General features: G+C 42.2%; 1 protein-coding gene across 1 annotated transcript in view; it reads right to left on the minus strand.

Annotated features, from left to right (window-relative positions):
• Nucleotides 1-21,126, minus strand: part of LOC147707857 (uncharacterized) — a 910,329-nt gene that overhangs the window by 628,694 nt on the left and 260,509 nt on the right. Inside the window, exons 14-15 of the mRNA XM_086925682.1 lie at nucleotides 16,464-16,670; nucleotides 11,974-12,166 (exon numbers count right to left, since the gene is read on the minus strand). Coding sequence (XP_086781808.1) covers nucleotides 11,974-12,166; nucleotides 16,464-16,670 — 400 coding nt within the window. The remainder of the gene's footprint in view (nucleotides 1-11,973; nucleotides 12,167-16,463; nucleotides 16,671-21,126) is intronic.

Raw genomic sequence — 21,126 nt, forward strand, 5'->3', positions numbered from 1 at the left:
CATCAGTTTTGCAGAGGCCGCTGCCTTGGCAGTTCATGACTTCACGGCGGAGTGCGTTTCACTGCATTCGACTCTCGGCAGGCAGGACTTTTCGCTGGAAGGGGTAACGAAAAGCGGGGACCCAGGGAGGCTTCAAGACTTCATGTCGCCTGCTATCACGCGCCTTGCCCTGCAGGACACCACCACTTGGTTGAACATTTTACCTCCCCACTTACCACCAGCCCAGGGATGTTGTATTCTGGGAATTGCAGTACCTACCGTGTTGCCTCAGGTGGAAGATCACATGGTTGGGGGAGGTGCCTGCTCTTTATCACGAGAGCACTGCAGGAACATTCAGAGCGGAGGCGAGTTCGTGATGTTGGTGAGCAGCAGGCATCCGATGAAGGCGTCACAGCCGAAATGCATTATGCCCTAACTGCCGTCTAATAAAGCCCTTCCCTGGATTCCTCGTGTGTGGCTGCTTCCTTCTGCTTTGTGGAGGGGTTCCTGGCATATTTCCACGTCGGTCAGAGGCGTGTCAAGCAGTCCCGTTACTAAAGTTGGCTGACAGTTCTGGCGTCTGCAGCAGCAGTTCTCCTTTCTCCATGGTAATGGAATCAAGTCAGTCCACCTGAAAGCATCAGTTTTGCAGAGGCCGCTGCCTTGGCAGTTCGTGACTTCACGACGGAGTGCGTTTCACTGCATTCGACTCTCGGCAGGCAGGACTTTTCGCTGGAAGGGTTAACGAAAAGCGGGGACCCAGGGAGGCTTCAAGACTTCATGTCGCCTGCTATCACGCGCCTTGCCCTGCAGGACACCACCACTTGGTTGAACATTTTACCTCCCCACTTACCACCAGCCCAGGGATGTTGTATTCTGGGAATTGCAGTACCTACCGTGTTGCCTCAGGTGGGATCACATGGTTGGGGGAGGTGCCTGCTCTTTATCACGAGAGCACTGCAGGAACATTCAGAGCGGAGGCGAGTTCGTGATGTTGGTGAGCAGCAGGCATCCGATGAAGGCGTCACAGCCGAAATGCATTATGCCCTAACTGCCGTCTAATAAAGCCCTTCCCTGGATTCCTCTTGTGTAGCTGCTTCCTTCTGCTTTGTGGAGGGGTTCCTGGCATATTTCCACGTCGGTCAGAGGCGTGTCAAGCAGTCCCGTTACTAAAGTTGGCTGACAGTTCTGGCGTCTGCAGCAGCAGTTCTCCTTTCTCCATGGTAATGGAATCAAGTCAGTCCACCTGAAAGCATCAGTTTTGCAGAGGCCGCTGCCTTGGCAGTTCGTGACTTCACGACGGAGTGCGTTTCACTGCATTCGACTCTCGGCAGGCAGGACTTTTCGCTGGAAGGGGTAACGAAAAGCGGGGACCCAGGGAGGCTTCAAGACTTCATGTCGCCTGCTATCACGCGCCTTGCCCTGCAGGACACCACCACTTGGTTGAACATTGTACCTCCCCACTTACCACCAGCCCAGGGATGTTGTATTCTGGGAATTGCAGTACCTACCGTGTTGCCTCAGGTGGAAGATCACATGGTTGGGGGAGGTGCCTGCTCTTTATCACGAGAGCACTGCAGGAACATTCAGAGCGGAGGCGAGTTCGTGATGTTGGTGAGCAGCAGGCATCCGATGAAGGCGTCACAGCCGAAATGCATTATGCCCTAACTGCCGTCTAATAAAGCCCTTCCCTGGATTCTTCGTGTGTGGCTGCTTCCTTCTGCTTTGTGGAGGGGTTCTTGGCATATATATATATATATATATATATATATATATATATATATATATATATATATATATATATATATATATATATATATATATATATATATATATATATATATATATATATATATATATATATATATATATATATATATATATATATATATATATATATATATATATATATATATATATATATATATATATATATATATATATATATATATATTATATAATGAATCTGCAGAACAGAAATGCCATACGCTACTTAGAGAAATACTCATATAATGATTCAACTGAGATTGTGAGTTCAGTACTTATACACATGATTGAGGTAAGAGATTCACCTTGCAATGTATATCAATTAGAAGGATATTAGTAAAAGATTGATTACATGTTTACTAAAAAATCAATTGTACTTAGTGGTGCCAACAGGAAACATAATTTATATCCTAATGGTGTGCATGGAAGATGACAGTGAAGAAAAGAAGAAGGCCTAAATGCCTAAACTTAGTTGGGTTGAGTTTCTGATCCTAGGGAGAAGACTCTTCTCCAGGAGACCCACTGTGAAGAAGAACAGACGTATTAGTAAACGAGAAACAGGACCAATCCCAACAGCCTCAAGAGTGTTCAGCATCAGCATGCCAATAATGGCTTGCATAACATTCGCATACGAGCAGTACCCTACCCAAATAGAAAAAAATGAAATACTCATACTCATGAATATGGGTCAAGGATCTCATTCAGAGAGACAGTATCCAGAAATGATAAGGTCCAGAAATAGACATCACATAAAAAATGAATACCTCAATGACACGCAATGAGTTGGTATTTGCCCATTAAAGGACTGATCCATTAAGGAGAGACTCAAATCTACCATTATGGTTATTTTTTAATATACCAGTGTTTATCCTCTATCATTATTGTCGCGAAAAAGTGAGAAAAGAGAAAGACCGACAAAAAGCTGGAAAAGAATGTTAAAAATTGCCATTACCTTGACAAAGAATCAATTATGCTTTTCACTACTTTGTGTCCTTGGGTAATCCTTGGAAGTATGATTACCAGTTTACATGTACAACAATTCGAAATTTACTTTTTGAGGCTGCCGTACATTAAGCCCTATTCATAAAGAAAGTCATAAACTTACATCCACTGGTTTATTACGTCACATGGGTCCAAAATTGTGACTTTTTGGAATTCACAGAAATACATAGGAAAACTGCAACAGTTGCAGGTTTCCAGTTAAACTTCTGGAAACAAAGTAAATTTCCTTCTATCTCTTGTGAGAGCACTTAAAACAAAAGGCACTTTTCCAATGGAAAGTTTGACCAAACTATAACTACAGAGTGGTGGTCGCCACAGTGTAATGCATGTATATATATATATATATATATATATATATATATATATATATATATATATATATACATACATACACATATATATATATATATATATATATATATACTCTTCATACTAATCTTCATGTTTAAATAGTCTTTCGCATCCCACTCATTTTGTTATTAGCAGTAAGCTTACAATTAGCATCTCACACCCTTAAAAATATAGACACCCTTAATTGTCAGTTATAAAGCAGGTTAACAATATAACTGAACATGGAAGAAATAGTATTGATGTGGTCTAAATAAATCTGGCATACTCAGGGGCGTAGGAGACACAACATTTCTAGGGGGACATGGACAACTTTGAGGAGAAGCTCACATGCATCATTGGCGAATGCCGAGGTTGTTGAAAACCAAGGCTGTCTACTCTTGATTTAAGCTCATGGCTCTTTCATTCATCAGCAAACTTTCCCTCCATCTTATCTCACTCTGGCACGTTCTTTCTCATCTTTGCTTTCTCACTTTTCACTGTTTTCCATATTTCCCTTCCTCCTTCTGCCCACTCCCATTGATACCTTTCTCCTTCCTGTTCCGTTTTACAGTCTGATGGTTTAAAACATGTACCACTCTACAAAAGAATGCATTTGGGCCCCACCTGCAGCCATCAGCTTGCAGCCCATAAGGGAAATGCCAGACTGGCTAGTCTGGCCCTTTTGACATTTTATCTCCTGCCCTGAAGAGCAAATACATCCTTTTCTGTCCTACTGCAAGATGCAATGACCCCAGCCTTCTCCCTTCCCCATGGCGTAGCACAGAAACATTACAAATGACCAGAAATAAGGGCCACAGGGTCAACCTCATCTCATAGATCCTGCCCACTTTCTACCCAAAACAGTCTCCCAAGTTAACTGTGCTTACTCAGCACAACTGACTCTGGCATTAACCCGAGTCCATTTATATATTCTCCTATCCTTGTTACTTCTGCTGGAGAACTTACATTACTATGCTTCAGAGGATCAACAGCTACCAGTCTCTTGTCAGTAATTGTCAGAGGGTTCCACTACTAAAGAACGCTTGTCAACTGCACTGTGTACAGCTCTGCTGTTTCTCCATCATGCCTCTTCACACATAGCCTCCCCTGGACTATGCAAGAATAGGGAGCCTCCACAGGCAGGCCTTGTCGCTTGAACCCTGTGCCCTCACAGTCACATTGACTGTATTTGTAGCGTGCACACGTAGTTCAAAGGCAGCGGAGTGCTATACAGAACCAAAGGCAGAGCTCCAACCAGAAAGTGTATCTGGGTGGGAGATCCTAGGTTCTGCGATTGGAGATGGACTCTTTACTGTGTTGTGATGTAGTGTTCTTTAAAAACATGATCTTCATCTCCTTCCTAACTTAGAGCATCCTTGAGGCGGGCATGATGCATACAGGGATGTCGGTACAGATCCTGAGTGTGTGGATGGGGAAGGCCTGTTTCCTCGTTGTTATATTGATTCTTGCACGTCTTTGTACCCCTGAATGAAGGTGTCTGAATATGTCCCTGACTGGCCCATTGATAATTTCGCATTGTGTTTTTTTAGAAGTGACCTGCATGACTGGGCCCAATACTGCAGGTGAGGCCTCACCAGTGTGTAAAGAACTTACACGTGAGTTTGCACCCTAGCATGTAATCCAGAAGTATTCATTCTGGCCTCATGTTGTTCACAAGTGAATTCCATAGGCTGCATTCTTGTACTTTACAAGCCTGGATTTCAAAGTCAATGTCTATAGTAAAAATCTTAAAACTACAAGTACCAGAATACAAGGGGCTGACGGCGAAAGAGCCAGGACTGGCTGATGAACTCATCTATGATCCTTGTCCACTTGAAGCTTTAAAAATTAAAGTCACTCTGCTGAAAATCTAATTTGTACACCTCTATAAAAGCATCGTTTTTCCTTGAAAGCCCACCTGAGTGTCCCTAATTTAACAAGACCCACGCTGAGGTTCAAACCAATGATGTCCATATTTCAAAGCATTAGCTTAGCCCACTACTTATTCTTATCATTTGATAGCCTTCTTTCCTTTATTGGGTGACCTTTCTGTGAACAATATGACCTTCCTGAAGTCGCTATATAAGACTTCAACTCTCTGTTACTGTGCATTATCTGGTTGTGCAACACAACAAAGAAGGCATTTGCATCACAGACAATTGGCATCTCTACAAAGGGCAATAATGCTGTAACACAGCTATAAACTTGCCACGTCATGAGGGCGGCTTTAAACTAACAGAACCACGTTTGACCTTTTCCATCATCTTAGTTCTGTAGGAGAATACACAGTACTGGCTGAAAGTTGCCACTGTGACATAAGGACTAGTATAGAATGTGTAAAAGGACTGCAGAATAGTGGAACTATATCAACCTTTGTGAAGTTGTAAGCCTGTTTGCATAGGGTAGCCATATTACAGCCCTATTTACAAAAAGCCTGAACATGGAAGTAATGCTGCAGTCTGACCTGCAAGCTGCAACATGGCGAACTTAAGGGTTCTATGCCTGCAGTAGTTGTGCTGCAGTCAAAACCAGGTAAGCTGCAGCAAGTAGCAGCTGCCTAGGAATGGGGGTGGTGGACATTCAAGGGGGAAAAATAAAATAAACTTACCTGGAAATGCCGCTGCCTCTCCTCCGTCCTCTTTTCTCGGCAGTGCACTGGCAGAACGGAAGCACCCAGGCTCCCAGATTCTCCCATCCAATCACGAAGCTGCTTTACAGCAGCTTTGTGATTGGTCTGAGCAACATGGTTCAACACTCAGAGTGGTACTGGAAGCCTGTGTATGTTCCTCACCAGGCTGTGCATTACAGCCTGGTGGGGAACATGCAAAGTGCTTAGAGAGTGCAAACCACTCCTCCCCCTGCTCTGGCCAGCCCGCCCGCCCTAACCTGGCTCCGAGTTGGCAGTGGAAAATAAAATTATAATAACACATTATTATTATCATTTTCTATCTTTTTCCACTGCTCAATGAGCAGTGGGCCGATGCTCCTCAGCCTTAGCAGAAGATCTGCCACTGGCTACAGCAGTATGTACTTGTAACGCTGGGCGATCTGCGGGCCGGAAAAGCAGGCGAGGAGGCCGTATGTAGTGTGCTATTCTGTAGGTTTATTATACAAGGAGGCAGAATCAATGTCAAAACAAAAGGAATGCAAGGAGGGTTCTGGGTCCGCAATCCGCTCCGGGTCTTGGGTGTAGTCCAGGGTCTGGGATTCTCCGACGACAGCTCCGGTGTAGGGGAGTTCCACGGAGGGCAGTAAGAGGAAGAAACAAAGGACCGTTAGTCTTATCCTTATGATCCGATGCTATACCGAACACCGTCACCCGGGTCGTGAGGGGGCGGGAAGAGAAAAGAGACCGTGAGGAAAGGAGGGTGTAGGGAGGCCGGAACACAAGGGGGTTTTTAGAAAGGGTGTCGGGAAGGGGTGTGTGGGAACGGGGACACGGGGGCCACTTCAAACAGTGCGAGTGCTATACAAGTATACTACAGTGCGGGGTACGTGATGCTAAAGAGAAGGGTTTATTTACAGGGCGCTAATAGGACTCCTAATGAGTAGGGGTAAGGAAGGCTTAAGACACTCACCCGGTCCGCCGTAACTCTCCAAGTGAGTTACGGCCGCTCTTCAGCCACCTCCTGTGGGCTCCACCACTCTTCGGTCCACACCTCTCCGTCACACGTCTGCTCTCCTTCTTCAGCTCCAGTCCGAATCTCCTGCCACAAAACTCCGACGGGGTGTTCAACTCGGATCCCGCTTTTATCCTGTGCTGACTCTGCCGCTAAGGCGGGACTTCCGGGGTCGGAGGGATATACTTCCTCCGGGCTCGTGGTTCTGGTTGGTCCCTGGGGAAGAGAGAAGGGCGGAGCCTCGCGGGTTATGGCCGGAATGCCGAGTTCTGTCTTTACCATAGGATATGGTGTGTGCTTTTGTAGTCCCGGTGGTGGAAAAGACCGAGGTAGGTGAGGGGTAGAACAGCCCTCCTGGGGGGCCCGCGGGGGCGCCACCTCACAGTACTCATGAGACATTATGCACAGGGCAGTTGTGTTGACAACTGAAGTAGAAAGCTGCAGCCTTATGAACTGACATCACATATTCACAGACCAATGGTAGAGGTGGACAAGCCTCTAAAGACTCAAGTGAGAAACCCAGTTCTGGCTCAGCTCGAGATCCTCTTGGACTACTAAATACAAAGCAATAACCTTTCATGTAAAAAAAAAGATAGCCATTTTGTGCCTCTATTGCACAATCTAAAATCAGAATACCTTGAATCAATTCTGGCTTTCTCCCCTGAACAATAGTGAATGGATAGGGGAGGAACACAAAAGGAGCACAAAGCGTGGACCAAGATAAAAGTGAGAAACTTGCTGTGTGGTTTGTGATTAGTGGCTAACTGATGCGGGACTCCATGTGGATAAGGTGAACGTGGGGCCATGGGCAGCTGCCCACGCTGCCAATGACTAGCGCCGGCCCTGTCTGTGACTGGAGGCAGGTCACAGATCAAGTGCAGTGCCATCATAGGTTGCACTTTCTTGCAGCCTAATCACTCTGGCAATGACAGAAGGGAGAGGGGAAATTATTTTGTCACGTTGCCCCCCCAACCTCGTCCACTGTGTCCTCCCACTCAAAAATCTGGGGGGGTTATCCCCTGCGTCCTCCACACTTCATATGCCCATAGGCATACTCACACATTTATCTATCAGCCCGCTCCCCTCTGCACTTTTGACCACAGGCAAGGTCCAAAAGTCCGGAGTCTATCTACTGTATGATCCATGTTAGTTGTAAAAAAATGAGACTGGGCCTGAATGCCAAGGAACATCATTCCAATAGCTTTGCAGTGTCCAGAATGACACCAGGCAAATCCCTACAAAACCAGGAGTGCCAGGCAGAGTACTGGAGCCCAGTAGTGGCTGACATGTCCCGAAGGTGGTGCAGCGAGGGGGAACATAATAATTTTTTTTTTAAAGTACCTTTTCTCGAGCGCAATGTCCACCTCAATCCTTTTCTCCTCAAGGCAGGCAACAGGCAAGCTCCTGACTCCCAAGCCAATTCTGGTGCTGCTCTCATGCAGCATGAGAACAGCGCTAGGATCGGTGGGAACGGCCTATGCTTTGCTTTCTCTAACCCAATTGTCTTAGGACAACTAGTATAGAGAGGTTTAAAATGCACAAGCCTGACTGGCCATCACAAGACGGCTGGCCAAAGAGATATCCACATATTAAACTCAAGAGTACAAAGCTCCCTGCTGTCACTCCGCAGCAATGGCCCAAACTCGTCCTGACGCTCAGTTCGGGACGGGACGTTGCTAAAAAAATTAAATGGTAATAAATAAACTTTATTGCCATTTTATTTTTCAGCTCTGGCCTGGGGCTTTTGTTTGTGGGGCAATGCTCCTCCGCTCAAACCAAGGAGACATCCCTGCTGAAGCCAGGGTCGATGTCATCGAAAACAAGAGGAGAATGGATAGAACCTACTCTTGCTGCAGCAGCAGAGTCTATTCTGATGGCTGATAGTAGGCTGTTGGGTTGCATTGAGATAAGAGACCCTAGATAGTGTCAGGCAGCCGAAGCCATTGAGCAAAACCAGTTGTCTCCATCCAAACCTGATTGAACACGGACAGGTAAGAACGCAACGTTGTTCCAGTCTGGAATCTGGTGGCCATTGGCAAGTAAAGGTATAGAGACAGGGGCATCCACTAGCACAAATGGTATTGTTCTTCAAGACTGATTTTATTAATGTGGAAGTGTTACCAAGTCTGAACGAATGCAGACCTCTTTTAAAAAGAGGGCTACATAAAATGAAAAAATGTCTGCTTTCATACATTACATTGTGACACATAATGTCCAAAGATATGCCACATTTAAAGACTTGAGTAGGTTTGATTCAAAGAGCTAAAAAGGGGTGTGGGCGGTGTAACTGCTTATTCATTAAGGGTCCATTTCACAAAGCATCTTATCCCAATTATGTGAGATTTACACCAGGAGGTTTAAGAGCAACAAAAACCTGTTAGTACTTTCAAATTTAATACACAGCAGTCCAGCAGAGAAGTGCAGTATCTGTCCCTTTATAGGCACGGCTGTCTTCAAGATAAGTGCTGGTATTATCCCTCTGAAAGTGTGTTCACTCATGTAGGGGAATGCTGATACTGTCAAGTCTGCTGAGAAGTACTGCTATTGTCGCAACTGTGCAGAGAAATATGGCTCTGTGTGCCCATTATTTCTGCATCAGTCCTTTTGAGATGCTTTGGTACTATTAAATTAAAGCGTATGGTATGCGTGTTGAGATGTGTCAGGGTTAATGGAGTGGTGGCATGATGGGTTCCTGAAGGCCAATTCACTCAGCCAGTTTATTGGTTGCCTCTCCACATGATCTATTTCCAACGAACAGCTTTGAGATAGCCCCTATCTTTTTTTGATAGTACGAGTTTATAGTAAGATTTTTTCTATTTCAGGAACTGGTACTATGAATTGTCTTTGAGTCAAGTCTACCAGACAGCCCAAACAGTCTAGTTGCAAAAGGGATATTTTCGGCTTACCATTGATTTTTTTTAGTGTCACTCTTATTTGCTCACTTTCTACTGGATGCCTTTCCTTGTTTCAGCTTGTCCATCTTGTGTTTATCCCGCCCTTGCAGCATAGCATCTTTACCATGTCTTTGATTAGCTAGCTTATTTGCTTCCTCTGCTCCCTTTTTATGGACTTACTTTTTTCTTTAAGCACTCCAGTAAGGTGCATGTATTTTCCAGCTGCCTCCCTTGTGTGCCTTTCTCCCCACTTTATGTTAGTCTCTCATGCCTTTATTGCTTCTCCCTCTATTCGCCCCCACCCCTCCCCAACCCACTCCTGCAACTTGCTCCATTGTTTTATTTTTTATTTTCTAAAAAAAGGCACTGTTGTGCTACTTTATTTTAATTTACCGTTCCACCCGGACCAGTAAATAAAAATAAAAAATCCTGTGCCCTTTTGAAGGTGTACCCATGTGTTTAAACAAAATGAGGCCGCTGCTGCATCATCATGTTTTTTTGTGCAACCATGCTGCAATGCTGCACAGCATGGCAAAAAAACATTGGCACAGCCAAAAGATGTCACAGGCAAGAACTATTGGCTTTGCCAATGCTTGCTTATCCAATGTGATTTCTATGGTCACTCATACAGTTCAATCTTGTGCTCCCTTCAGCACAGTTGTGAGTCAGGTTTCATCATGCTCTGTCCCAACACATATTTTGATTAGAGTCCTCCTTGCCATTTTCTATGCTTGGCTAGGTCTGCAGAAGTCATTTGCGACTGCAGACTGAAAACAAGAAAGCGCCATTACAGAGGGGCCGTGCTGCACCCGCAAGAACAAGGGACCTACTAGCAGTTGAACAGCGGCGCTGGTGTTGTGTGCAGCAGGTCCGGGCTCCAGTCACTGCCTCCTGCACAGTAGCCGCGACGGCGGCCCCTGTGCAGCTAGGCCCCTCCCTTCAAGTCACGGGCCTTCCGGGCGCTGCACTTTTGCAGTTTGCTTCTGCGGCTTTTTTTTAAGTTGTCGTTACTAATGGATAGGGAACAAGCATTTGCAATGCAATAAGACTCGCATTCACATGAGACCTATTGCATTGCAATCGGGCGGGGCTAGGGAGGTGAGAAGGCACGGACAGCGGGAGTGGGGGACGGGGGTGCGAGAAGACAAGGTAGTGCTTCATACGGTACAGTGTAACACTCGGAGTAAAGGGGCCAGTAGCCTCGAAAGGATTCAAATGACGAAATGGCATAATAAGGCAGAACTAACAAGCCTCATTATCAATCAGAAGACAGAATTTAGGAAGGACAAACACAGAAGCCAATGAAAAATATGGGCGGAGAGTGAGGGAAGCTTGTCTGCCCATACTGAACTACTACATGCCTTGCAGAGCGAGCAGCGCATGCGCTGCAATGCTAGGCTCAACCTAAAAATGAAAAACTCCCTCCACATGCCTCAGAAGAAGCAACATTTCAGGAAGGAGAGCTGTTTTAAGTAATTACGATTTGTCCTGTTGAAAAATTAGACGTGACTCTACCAAACACAGGTCAAGAGAAAAATACAGAATACAGCCCTCCCAGAGAGGCCTCCTACATCAATACATTCAGCATGATGAAAGAAAGAAGTATTTAAGTGATTTGCCCAATTAAGACTTGGTGGGAGACTTACGAAAAATTCATGCAGCACAGCTGCCCAAATGCTGCGCTACGTTTCGTGACAGGGATAGAGCAGGAGAGCACCATATTTTCAAAGATATGGCTCTCTCCTCACCTTTTCCTTGCGCCGGCGCTGATTACAGCTGCTGTGTGCCACCCACACACCTTAGAGCCATAGCGTTAGGGTGTGTGTGTGTTTGTGAGTCCAGCTTAGGTTTTGTACGGGAAGGGTACCCTTTCTGTACAACATTCTATGCCTAGACACGAGGGAAAGTTTTTCACACTTTGTATGTGTGCTGCACAGTGCAGCTCGCATGCAAAGTCGGAAAAAGAAGGAGAAATGAAAGCGTTTCTCCTTCCTTGCACCTAGTTTAAAATGGTGCAGTTTTCTCACACTAAACTCAATCTACTGTGAATAGTAAATTGGGTTTAGCGTGAGAAACCTTGGGTGGTTGCATGGGAATGCCCATGCACCACCCTTGGTACGCCCCCATGGCGCAAAGTAATGCGAAGCAGTGCTATGCGCTGCTTCACATTACTTTTACATTGTTTCCAGCGCTAAACAATTTTAGAGTTGGAAAGTAAATTAGAAAAAAATTATTTTGCAACGTTTTGTGTCACTTTTTTGATGCAAACACGGCACAAAAGCTTAGTAAATCTCCCCCTGGGTGTCTAGTGTGAGTGTGTGCACCGAGAGGCATCTAAAGCACACCATTCCAACAAAGGTTTTATTTCATGCATCCCTTACTTTTATCCTTCTCAATGAACTGGCTGGCCACAAGCAACACCTGCTTCTCAAGCGCCTTCAGATCTTTCAAGGCAACGTCATACATGATGTAGGCCCCTCGCTGGTCCTGAGAGTGCAAGCAGCCATCTTGAAGGGTGTAGAAGTCATCATGGTTCTCAATCTCCGAGAGCTCCATGAACTGGGCACTGTGCACCTGTAAAATGGTATGTTATGCACACAAAACGTCAAAATACAGAAAATGTTCAGTTGACAAAATGAGTTTAGCGATGGCGCAGCAAATATTTAGTAGGATGTGATCTCCCATTAGGATGATCTTAACATCCAATACAGAAACCACCCTCACTCAACAAGTTTACACTTTTCTGTACACTGTACAGGAGCATATGCAGTCACATCAACAAAGCTACCATTCTATGCCTAAAGAAAATACATGCCCTGAGGTAAATAAACATATGTGTAAAAAGTACCTGTATTGCTTGTGGGTAAAGCAAGTTTGGACACTTTTCTGCAAACAAACTACACAGCTTCAAAAAGAAGGCATAACTACAAATTTGAAACACTAGTTTTGCTGCTTAACGCCTAGTGGATGAATACAGAAAAGGTTTGAAAATCAATCCAGTTTTTATCGATATCCCGTCGATAACCCTTGTGCTGTCAAATGGGGCTTCCACCCACTAGAGGCCAGTCAAAATATGCCATCTTCAAATGTCTTTTTCGGACACTGTGATTGGGCAAGCAATCATAGTCGAAGAGAACTAAGGATCCAAAGTTACTTTCATGGTCATATGCAGATTTGATAAGCTTTTCCTTTTTGATAATTATGTGTCCATTTCCTGGCTATCTTAAAGACTAGTGAAGGCAAACACCCCATTCGAATAATGCCCAGGTTAGCATCATCAGCAACCAATCACTGATCGCATATCTTTCAAAGCACCTAATTTAAATCATTGTATGTGTATTTAACCTAAATCCACTTGTAAATTATATAAAACGTAAAACATCAAAACATGATTAGGGTTTCGGTTTAGGAGTAGGAAAATGGTTGGGCTTAAGGTGAAAACTGAGGACTAGAATTAGGTTTAGGGTAATGGAGAGAGTTAAGGTTACATTTAGGGTCAGCGTTAAAGTATAGGATGGAGGGTGCATGGTAAAGGTTGGAATAAGTAATATGGATGGAATTAGTTTCATCACCTTTATGTATATTTTAAAGCAACTGGTGGATTGTACCCACAATTCTTATGATGAGGGAAATTACACCAGCAGATTCCCCTCTGTGTTTAGGGTTTAATTCAGAAACTGAGGAAATTGTATTAGCATACATCTCTAAATATATCAGACTGTAAACTCATTTGAGGAAGAGTTTTTAGAGAAAAAAAAGTAAGGCAGTGTGAACTATCCACGCCTCTAATGAAACACTGTCAGCAGATTCTGAGCAGATGCAGGCGCAGGAGTGAGAGGACCATGTCAGGGGCAGGAAAACTTGGACTCAAGCGAGACTCTTGCAGGAAATGGACTACAGATATCCAGTTCCTTATTTATGAGCAGGAGCCTTTGGAATATAATGCCCAAATGGAGTAAAACTATGGAGAAGTTGACCTCCATTGTGGAACACACTATTCACGCCTTTGAGAAAACCTAGGGTCTGTGTCTGAAATTCAGTCAGTCGGTCAAAATACACTTTATTCGATTTTTGTTAAAATCATAAAAGGCAAGATACAATACAGAACAATTTTTAAAAAACATCAGTGAATTTGATTACCAATTATGACAATAAATTATTAATCTCATTGTTTCCTAATGTTTACAAATGATTAAAATTGGTTACTGATAAAACCACATTTAAAATAAGATTAAAATAAAACACTCCTGGGAATTCTTTTGTTCCTTAATCTGAAGGCAGCTGTGTCTGAAATTGTTTGTCAACACTTTCCGAGAACTCTCAAGCTCGAGATACCTACAGGTACTCTGCCTTACTATGGGCACGCCGGATACAGTGTCATCTCTTTGCGATCTAAAGAAGCTATTGGAGGCGACCTTCCATATTACTGACTACACACATCCATTCTTCTATTTTCATTCCCTCTCCTTTCCTGCTACCTTTCTCCCACTCTCCCTTTATTTTCTTAATCCCTTGGATTAATATTCTCCCATTCGACATTTACACCCATTTGTTGCTCGTCGGCCGGTGAATGTAGGCTAGTGGTATTGTTATTTGTTTCTTGAAAATCTAAAACAATTGATTTAATCCTAAATGGAGTAAAAACTATACACATGTTGAACTTCACCAAGCCCCGTTGACCAGAATCAATATGATTTTTTTTTTTGAGTAAACAATGGTTTAAGTCAAAGTGTACCAGTCACATGACTCACACTAGGCTTTTAAACACTCATTGTCCCAACCGCACATCATATTGTTCACATCTTATGCTTTATAAAAAATAGGCATGTGAGTACACCATAAAGCACTCAAAAGAGAGAAAAAATAAAACAAATTAAAAATAAGGCAAATTTCTCGATGGTGGAGCCAGAACAGCAAGGAATATCATCCAAGAGGTCGATTTGTTACTAAAAATATTGTAAAACTATTAAACTTAGGCTTGTTAGTCCGCCACCACATTCAACTGCACCTCCTTCATGCATTAATGCTATGTAAACCATGGCAGTCTTGCATAGAACTGCAGAGAGTTGTCCGCTGCATTCTGAAACACAACCGTAAACAGAGCATGGACAGTTGTGATAGTAAGAAGAATCCCAGTTTTATCAATAAATTTCCAGTACTTGTGTGTAGTGGTGGTAATTCTGTCATGCCGCACAGGTGTTAAAGAGATGGGACCCAGGCAGTTTCTGCCATGGCAGCTGGACTCATCCGCAGGTAAAGACATCCGCTGCCATGGTTGGAATTTCTGAATACCGCAGACCTTCCTCCACCGGTGTGACAGAGGAGGTTTCCTCACCACAAGGACAAACTGAACCTCTGTCATAGAGACTCATAACCAGTCCATTAATATTTTATGTAGCTGGGACTCTTCAACAAATAAAGACAGACTGATACACATAACCCTACAGACCAATATCCCGGAATGATGGTTTTTCACCATAATAAATATCCCTGCATATTAAAATGAGGCAACATAAAATACAGTCAACTAATAGCAAAAATAAACACCAGACATCTAAATAAACAGCTAGTCTAGTAAAACGGTAATATCCTTTTGTTTTCTTTATCAATTGACAAGAGGTAGAGAAAGAACAAACTACTGGGGGAAAAACTCAGACCATTCCACAGACTGATTTTAGGATCATCACCCACATACCCCATTATAGCGCATACAGAACACACTTAGTTGTTTCCTTAAAGAATTTCCTAAGACCATTATTATTAATCACATATGTTATATTGTGAGAACACGCATCTTTGCACCTTGACTTCCAGTTCCCTTCATTAAGTAATCCTAATGTTTCAGTTGTTTTGGAATATTTATTTCAATATGTTCATAAAAGCATAATGCAAAATGCCAATCCATGACCCTATAATAAATAGCAAACCCAACCATTCTTGAACAATGTACATATTTTAATTCACTCTGGGTGTTTACTTTTAGAGTAGAGTGCTAATGATTTAACATTCCGATATGATTTAAGAAAGCATGCTAATGGGTTAACAAGAGGGACTTCTCGGGAGAGGAGTAAACTGTCTGAATGACTGAGTCTAGGACCCCTAACAACCAAAATGTTTAGAACTTGTATCACCATAAATTTTAAGCTATTCCACCGAGTGCTGTAGTAATAGTGCATTTGTGCTGATTTTTACTGATAAATATAGACAGATCACAGTATGTTTTCTGACTGTATTTATTTTAAAAAAAAATGGAAAAATGAAGAAACATGGAGTTCTTTTGAATGAATTTCCATTGTGCCTTTGATCAATTCCAGATCAACAGCTGAGCAGAAAAATGGCATGTGGAGTTAAACAAAACAGGATAAGATTTCCTTAAATACCGATATATGTCAGCATCTATTTGTAGTATAATGCAAATATTTACCTGTGGGTGTATTGTCATGTAATATTTGGCTGCTTAATTTGCTAAAACACAACTGTCGTCAAAGTATGAGTGCACATTTATTAGTTACATAAATGTGTAAATATACCATTTTACAACTTAATTTATTGACATAACACAAAATAAATTTGGATAGATACTGATAAGATGGGCAAAAAATAAATTTGGATATATACAGATGGAAATGTAAAAAAAATACCATAAAACAGGGAGTCGGAGTTGTGAACCTTGATTTAGCATTGTCCTCTATGCTTTGGCTTTAGTAAAATTACTGGTGTCATATTTACGTCTCTGCTGATCCATTCAAATTCATGCATTAACACACTACAGAGCACACTAATATCCTTGGGAAGTGGCATGAGGAATCAAATACAACTAAGAAACCCAATAACATTAAAACAACTAAAAAATAAGTAATATTAAAATTACTTGGTAGTCAGCAGGTGTGTGGTGCATGTAGTGGTGAGATCCAAGTCCCTTAGAAGTACCAGAGCCCCCACGCGCTGCATTCACCCAGCAGGGCTCTTCTCCGATGGTGGACTCGAGGTGTCCAGCATTTAAGGTGAGTCCAGAGATACTAATAGTCAGAGTTCGCTCAATAGATCGAAAATAGTTCAGAATCCCCAAGCACACACGCTACAAAAAAATTAAGTGACAGCAAAATTAGTGTGCAATATTTCAAAACCAAATTATAGTTTATTTACAGTTAAACCACACAGTACATAGGTGTAAAATATATTTCTAAAACATTTAAAGACACAACCATTTTATACAAGTCCCTTTACAACTGGAATTTACAAATAATTGTCTTACCACTGTCTTACCACTATTGATGGAAGAGTTAAACTGATGGTATTGTCTTTTTGAAAAACTTAATTCCAGTCAGGAGGTGGGACAAGAAGTGTTGCTTACTTACAGGTCAGGTTTTTGTGAGAGGAAGTATTACCTTGAGAGCATCTAGCAGAGGACCATCCAGCAATGAAAGATTTGTGGTCAAGACAGTGGCAGTGAACTTGGTACTCCCAGTAGGCCATAGTTTCTCGCTTGTCTAGAAAAATGAAATCCACCTCTGATCTTCAGGTATAACGTCACTCCTGGTGAGTGGGGTCCTTGCTAGCAAAATTGTGATACATTGTTGCTGCAGCCAGATAACGCTACATGGATGTTAGTTTTCAAGAACCAAGGCCTCTAGTTCCTCAAAAATTAGAGTATGGGCATTTGGCTTATGGAAACATCATGTATGATCTGAATTACAACTTTGAACTATTTTGCACATTTGTTTGAACGTGGTATATATTCTGCTAAGGTTCTTGTGATGGAACAAGACTGAATTGAATTGAAAATATATTTTCATATGTATATAAATGTTAATGCATAAGTGGGTAATATTGTAATTCCAATATGTGTATATGTTTAAAGTGAAGGGAATCACAAATAAACATTAGTCAAGTAACAACTATTTTCATCTTCCACAAGAACGAATACATTGACACAGCTTTAGGTAGTAATTCTAAGATAGTGAATGATGTTTTAGCAATTGAATGGATGGATGGACTTAAAAATATTTGTGATGTTTTATCTTTAGTTTTCAGCAACTTCCAATAACCTGTCAAAGCAAAGATAGTTGCTTACGAATAGATATTACCGAAGTATATATTTCAAATTTACAGTTGTGTTCAGTGTTCAAATATTTATTTACTTAAGGTGTCTCTTTGACTTGTAGCGATCCACTACATCCTGCAGCCTACCATGACAAGGCAGTATTGGAATCCTGTGTCCATTTTCTCTCTCATCTCACTTCTGCCACTGGCTCTCATGTTCTAGTATATGGAGCTACTAGTGGGGGGACGTTGAGAGACAGAAAAGAATATTGCTTCCGATGGATGTTGTGCATATGGTTAGTGCAAAATCTGACAAATCCTCACTTCCAATAAATTCAGATCCCCTTCTTACACCTTTCTCATTTAGGGTCAGCATTTTGGTTACAAATTTTCTATTTCTCAAAGCTCAGAAGTTCCAGTAAGTATTTAGGAAATTAACCACATCTGGAGAACTCAAGGTCAATGCTGACTAGATTTCTAGATCACAGGTGGACTAGGAAGAAAAAGCAGCCTTGTCAATACATTCAAATTAGCCCCCGTTCTTAACAACTCATCTCTTTCCATCTATCTAGTTTCTGGTTCTCTCCTTTTCCAATCCCTCTCTCTCTCTCTTTCGCTTTATCCTCTTTCTTCCTGCATTCTTCCCTTGACCTTTGCCTCTCTTTCCATCTTTTGACACCCCCCATTGTGCCTGCTGCAATAAAGTGACAGAGGCAACAGCAGCAGCCATTACAGTTCACAAACCGCCTCCCAAAGGCTTCAGCCCACCAGAGGAATCACCAATGGCACAAATGGTCAGTCCGACCTTGATCAAGATAGGCCTTTATCAGGTACACCAATGTTAAGTGGCATATCTTTTGATTGTAGTGCGTTATTACGTTCACCTCTTCAAGGCTTCCATTCCTTTCCCCTTCTACCTGATCACCCAATTCAACATGTCATCTAGCGCTGCGTGGAGGTAACAGCGAACCAGTTTGAACCAATGACTCTCCATTTTCCATGACTTTTTAATCCACTCTTACCTGATTATACAATGATTCTACAATGATCATTTAAGGATTATTCAAGGATACAACCATTAGGTGCAGTGTAGAGTTGAAACTTGTTCTCACAGCTATTTATGAGAGAATAATTTTATCTCGGAAAGTACTTCGTCTTAACCTGAAATTTACACGTGAAATAATATTTGCCCAAGAAAACATCACCTAGAGGCCTCCTCAAGGAGATTAATCTGAGAGGCTTATGGCAGATGGGCCCATTCTTATTTATTATTTTTGTATAGTCATGATGTTTTCAAAAATGATGTGTTTAACTTTTGAATATTAATGGTAATCATCAAAATCTTTGTGCATATTAAATGCCTCTTTAACATTACAGGTGCTTCTGCACTTAGGTTACCCTCGCTCTGTGCATGCTACTTAACATCTTCAAGTGGCCACCTCTACACATGAGACACACCATGACACAAGCCCTCATCATCAGCCGACTGGACTTTGGCAATGTCCTCTAAGTAGGGAATTAGCGCACACCTTCTACAGAGACTTTAGACCATACAGAATTCTACAGCCAGTCTTATCCCTGACCTTCCCAGTAGTACCCACATCACACCCCAACTTAGGAAATTCGACTGGCCCCCCCATACAAAAGAGATGCCAATTCAAGCTGCTGACCCATGCACACAAGGCTCTACACAACCAAGGATCTGCCTACATTAACCAATGCCGGAACTTCCACCAACCATTGAGAAGAGTACGCTCCGCCTCCCTTTCACTTGCCCATAATCTCTGCATCTACCAATGCAAAAGTGGAGGACGCGGCTTCTCCCAAATTGCAGCAACGACCCACCTCTCTGCACTCATTACTCACATCACTTCAGGAATTCCGAATGGCCCTCAAGACCTTGCTGTTCGAATAAGCCTCCAGAACCTGCAAGTGCCTGGTTACCCTATCGGTTGATTTGCTGCACTTCATAAATACTGATTGACTAATTGATTGATAAGCCAAGAGTCTCCAACAGGTCGATTGTGAGCTAACAGTAACTCACAAACTGTCCTTGAGTAGTGCACTGCAGTAAATCCAGCTCTGGAGTATGCAGCTGTCTAGCTAAGAAAGGTGACCCTGCGGGAGCAACATGCAGCCCAACTTCTTCATAAATAAAAAATATTGCCCTGCTGCTTTATGAGGAGCCTAAAATAAACAATAGATAAATGCCTCGCATCAGAGCACACTATTTGAAACCTTCACCCAGGAAAAAATATTGCATCCATTGTGTTGAGTCTTAGTCAGACGTTTATTTCCTTAAAGTCAATGGCAGTAAAACAATTTTTAGTTTTGTGTTTCTTTATCTTCTGTTGCCCCATTTCTTGAATTTTCTCTCATTTTCATTCCTTTTCTGTCATATTTCTTTCTTTTTCTTTCTTCTTGGTTTTTTCTTTTGCTCTTTCATGCTTTCTCCCTCATTTCATTCTATGGTTTGTCTCTCACTCCCTTGTTTGTTCTTGCTTTCATACTCTTCTCTATTTATTCCTGTCTTGCTCAAACCTGCTCTTTTTCTTCCTACACTTCTTTCACTTACTCTTTATTTTTCTCCTTTCCTTGTTTATCCCTCTTTTTTTAACTTTCTTTAATTTCTCTTCTTTGGTCGTTCTTTCCTTTCCGATTTGTCTACATTGTTCCTTCATTATTTTTCTTAATTCCTTTGTTCCTCTTTTCTCTTTCTTCTCTTTGTTTCATCCCTTTGTGCCTTGTTTCCTTTATTTTTCTCCTCTTCCTTTCCTTCCTTTTCTTCATTCCTTCCTTTTTTCTTAATTTCTCCTGAACCCTCCATATGTTCTTCTCTCTCCCTTTCTCCCACTTTACTTTTCATCTCACCTCTGTTCCTTCCTCATTCTCTCTCTAATCTTCAATTTTCTTTCCTTTTATACCTTTTCTCCTTCACATTTATTTTCTTCCCTTCTTATCCTTTATTTTCTCTTTCTTGCTTTTTTTCTCTCTCTTCTTTCCTTTGCTTCCTTCTTTCTTTATGAGCATTTAACTTCCATAAGCTATTTCGCCATTCATTTATTGGTGTTTCATCTTTGCCTCAGAAGTATAGTCAGAGGTATTTTTATGGGTATGGGTATGGGTATGGGTATGGCTACAAAGATTTGCTTACTTCTAGAGTGCTTTTAAGCCTCCTGATCTCTATTCTTAATCAATACCCGTTTAGGCAGGACCAGATTCTATAAATATACGAATGAACTTTATAGCAATAACCAGAACATGAAAGACCTTCAGGCACTATTTCCTATTATGAGAGCAGTGTTATCCCATGTGTAGCATAACAAAAAGAACACAAACCCCAGTGAGGCTCTCAAACCTCACATGTGGTCCGTAAAGAAGAGTAAGGGACAACAGTGGGCATTGGAGACCACACAGTTATATCTTTTCAATACTGGACTGCCATTAATGGCTAACTGCAGCAGGGCCTGCCTTTTTTGCTGCTATCCCAT

Source organism: Lissotriton vulgaris, chromosome 6 (assembly GCF_964263255.1).
Source record: "Lissotriton vulgaris chromosome 6, aLisVul1.2, whole genome shotgun sequence".
NCBI classification, from domain to species: Eukaryota; Metazoa; Chordata; class Amphibia; order Caudata; family Salamandridae; genus Lissotriton; species Lissotriton vulgaris.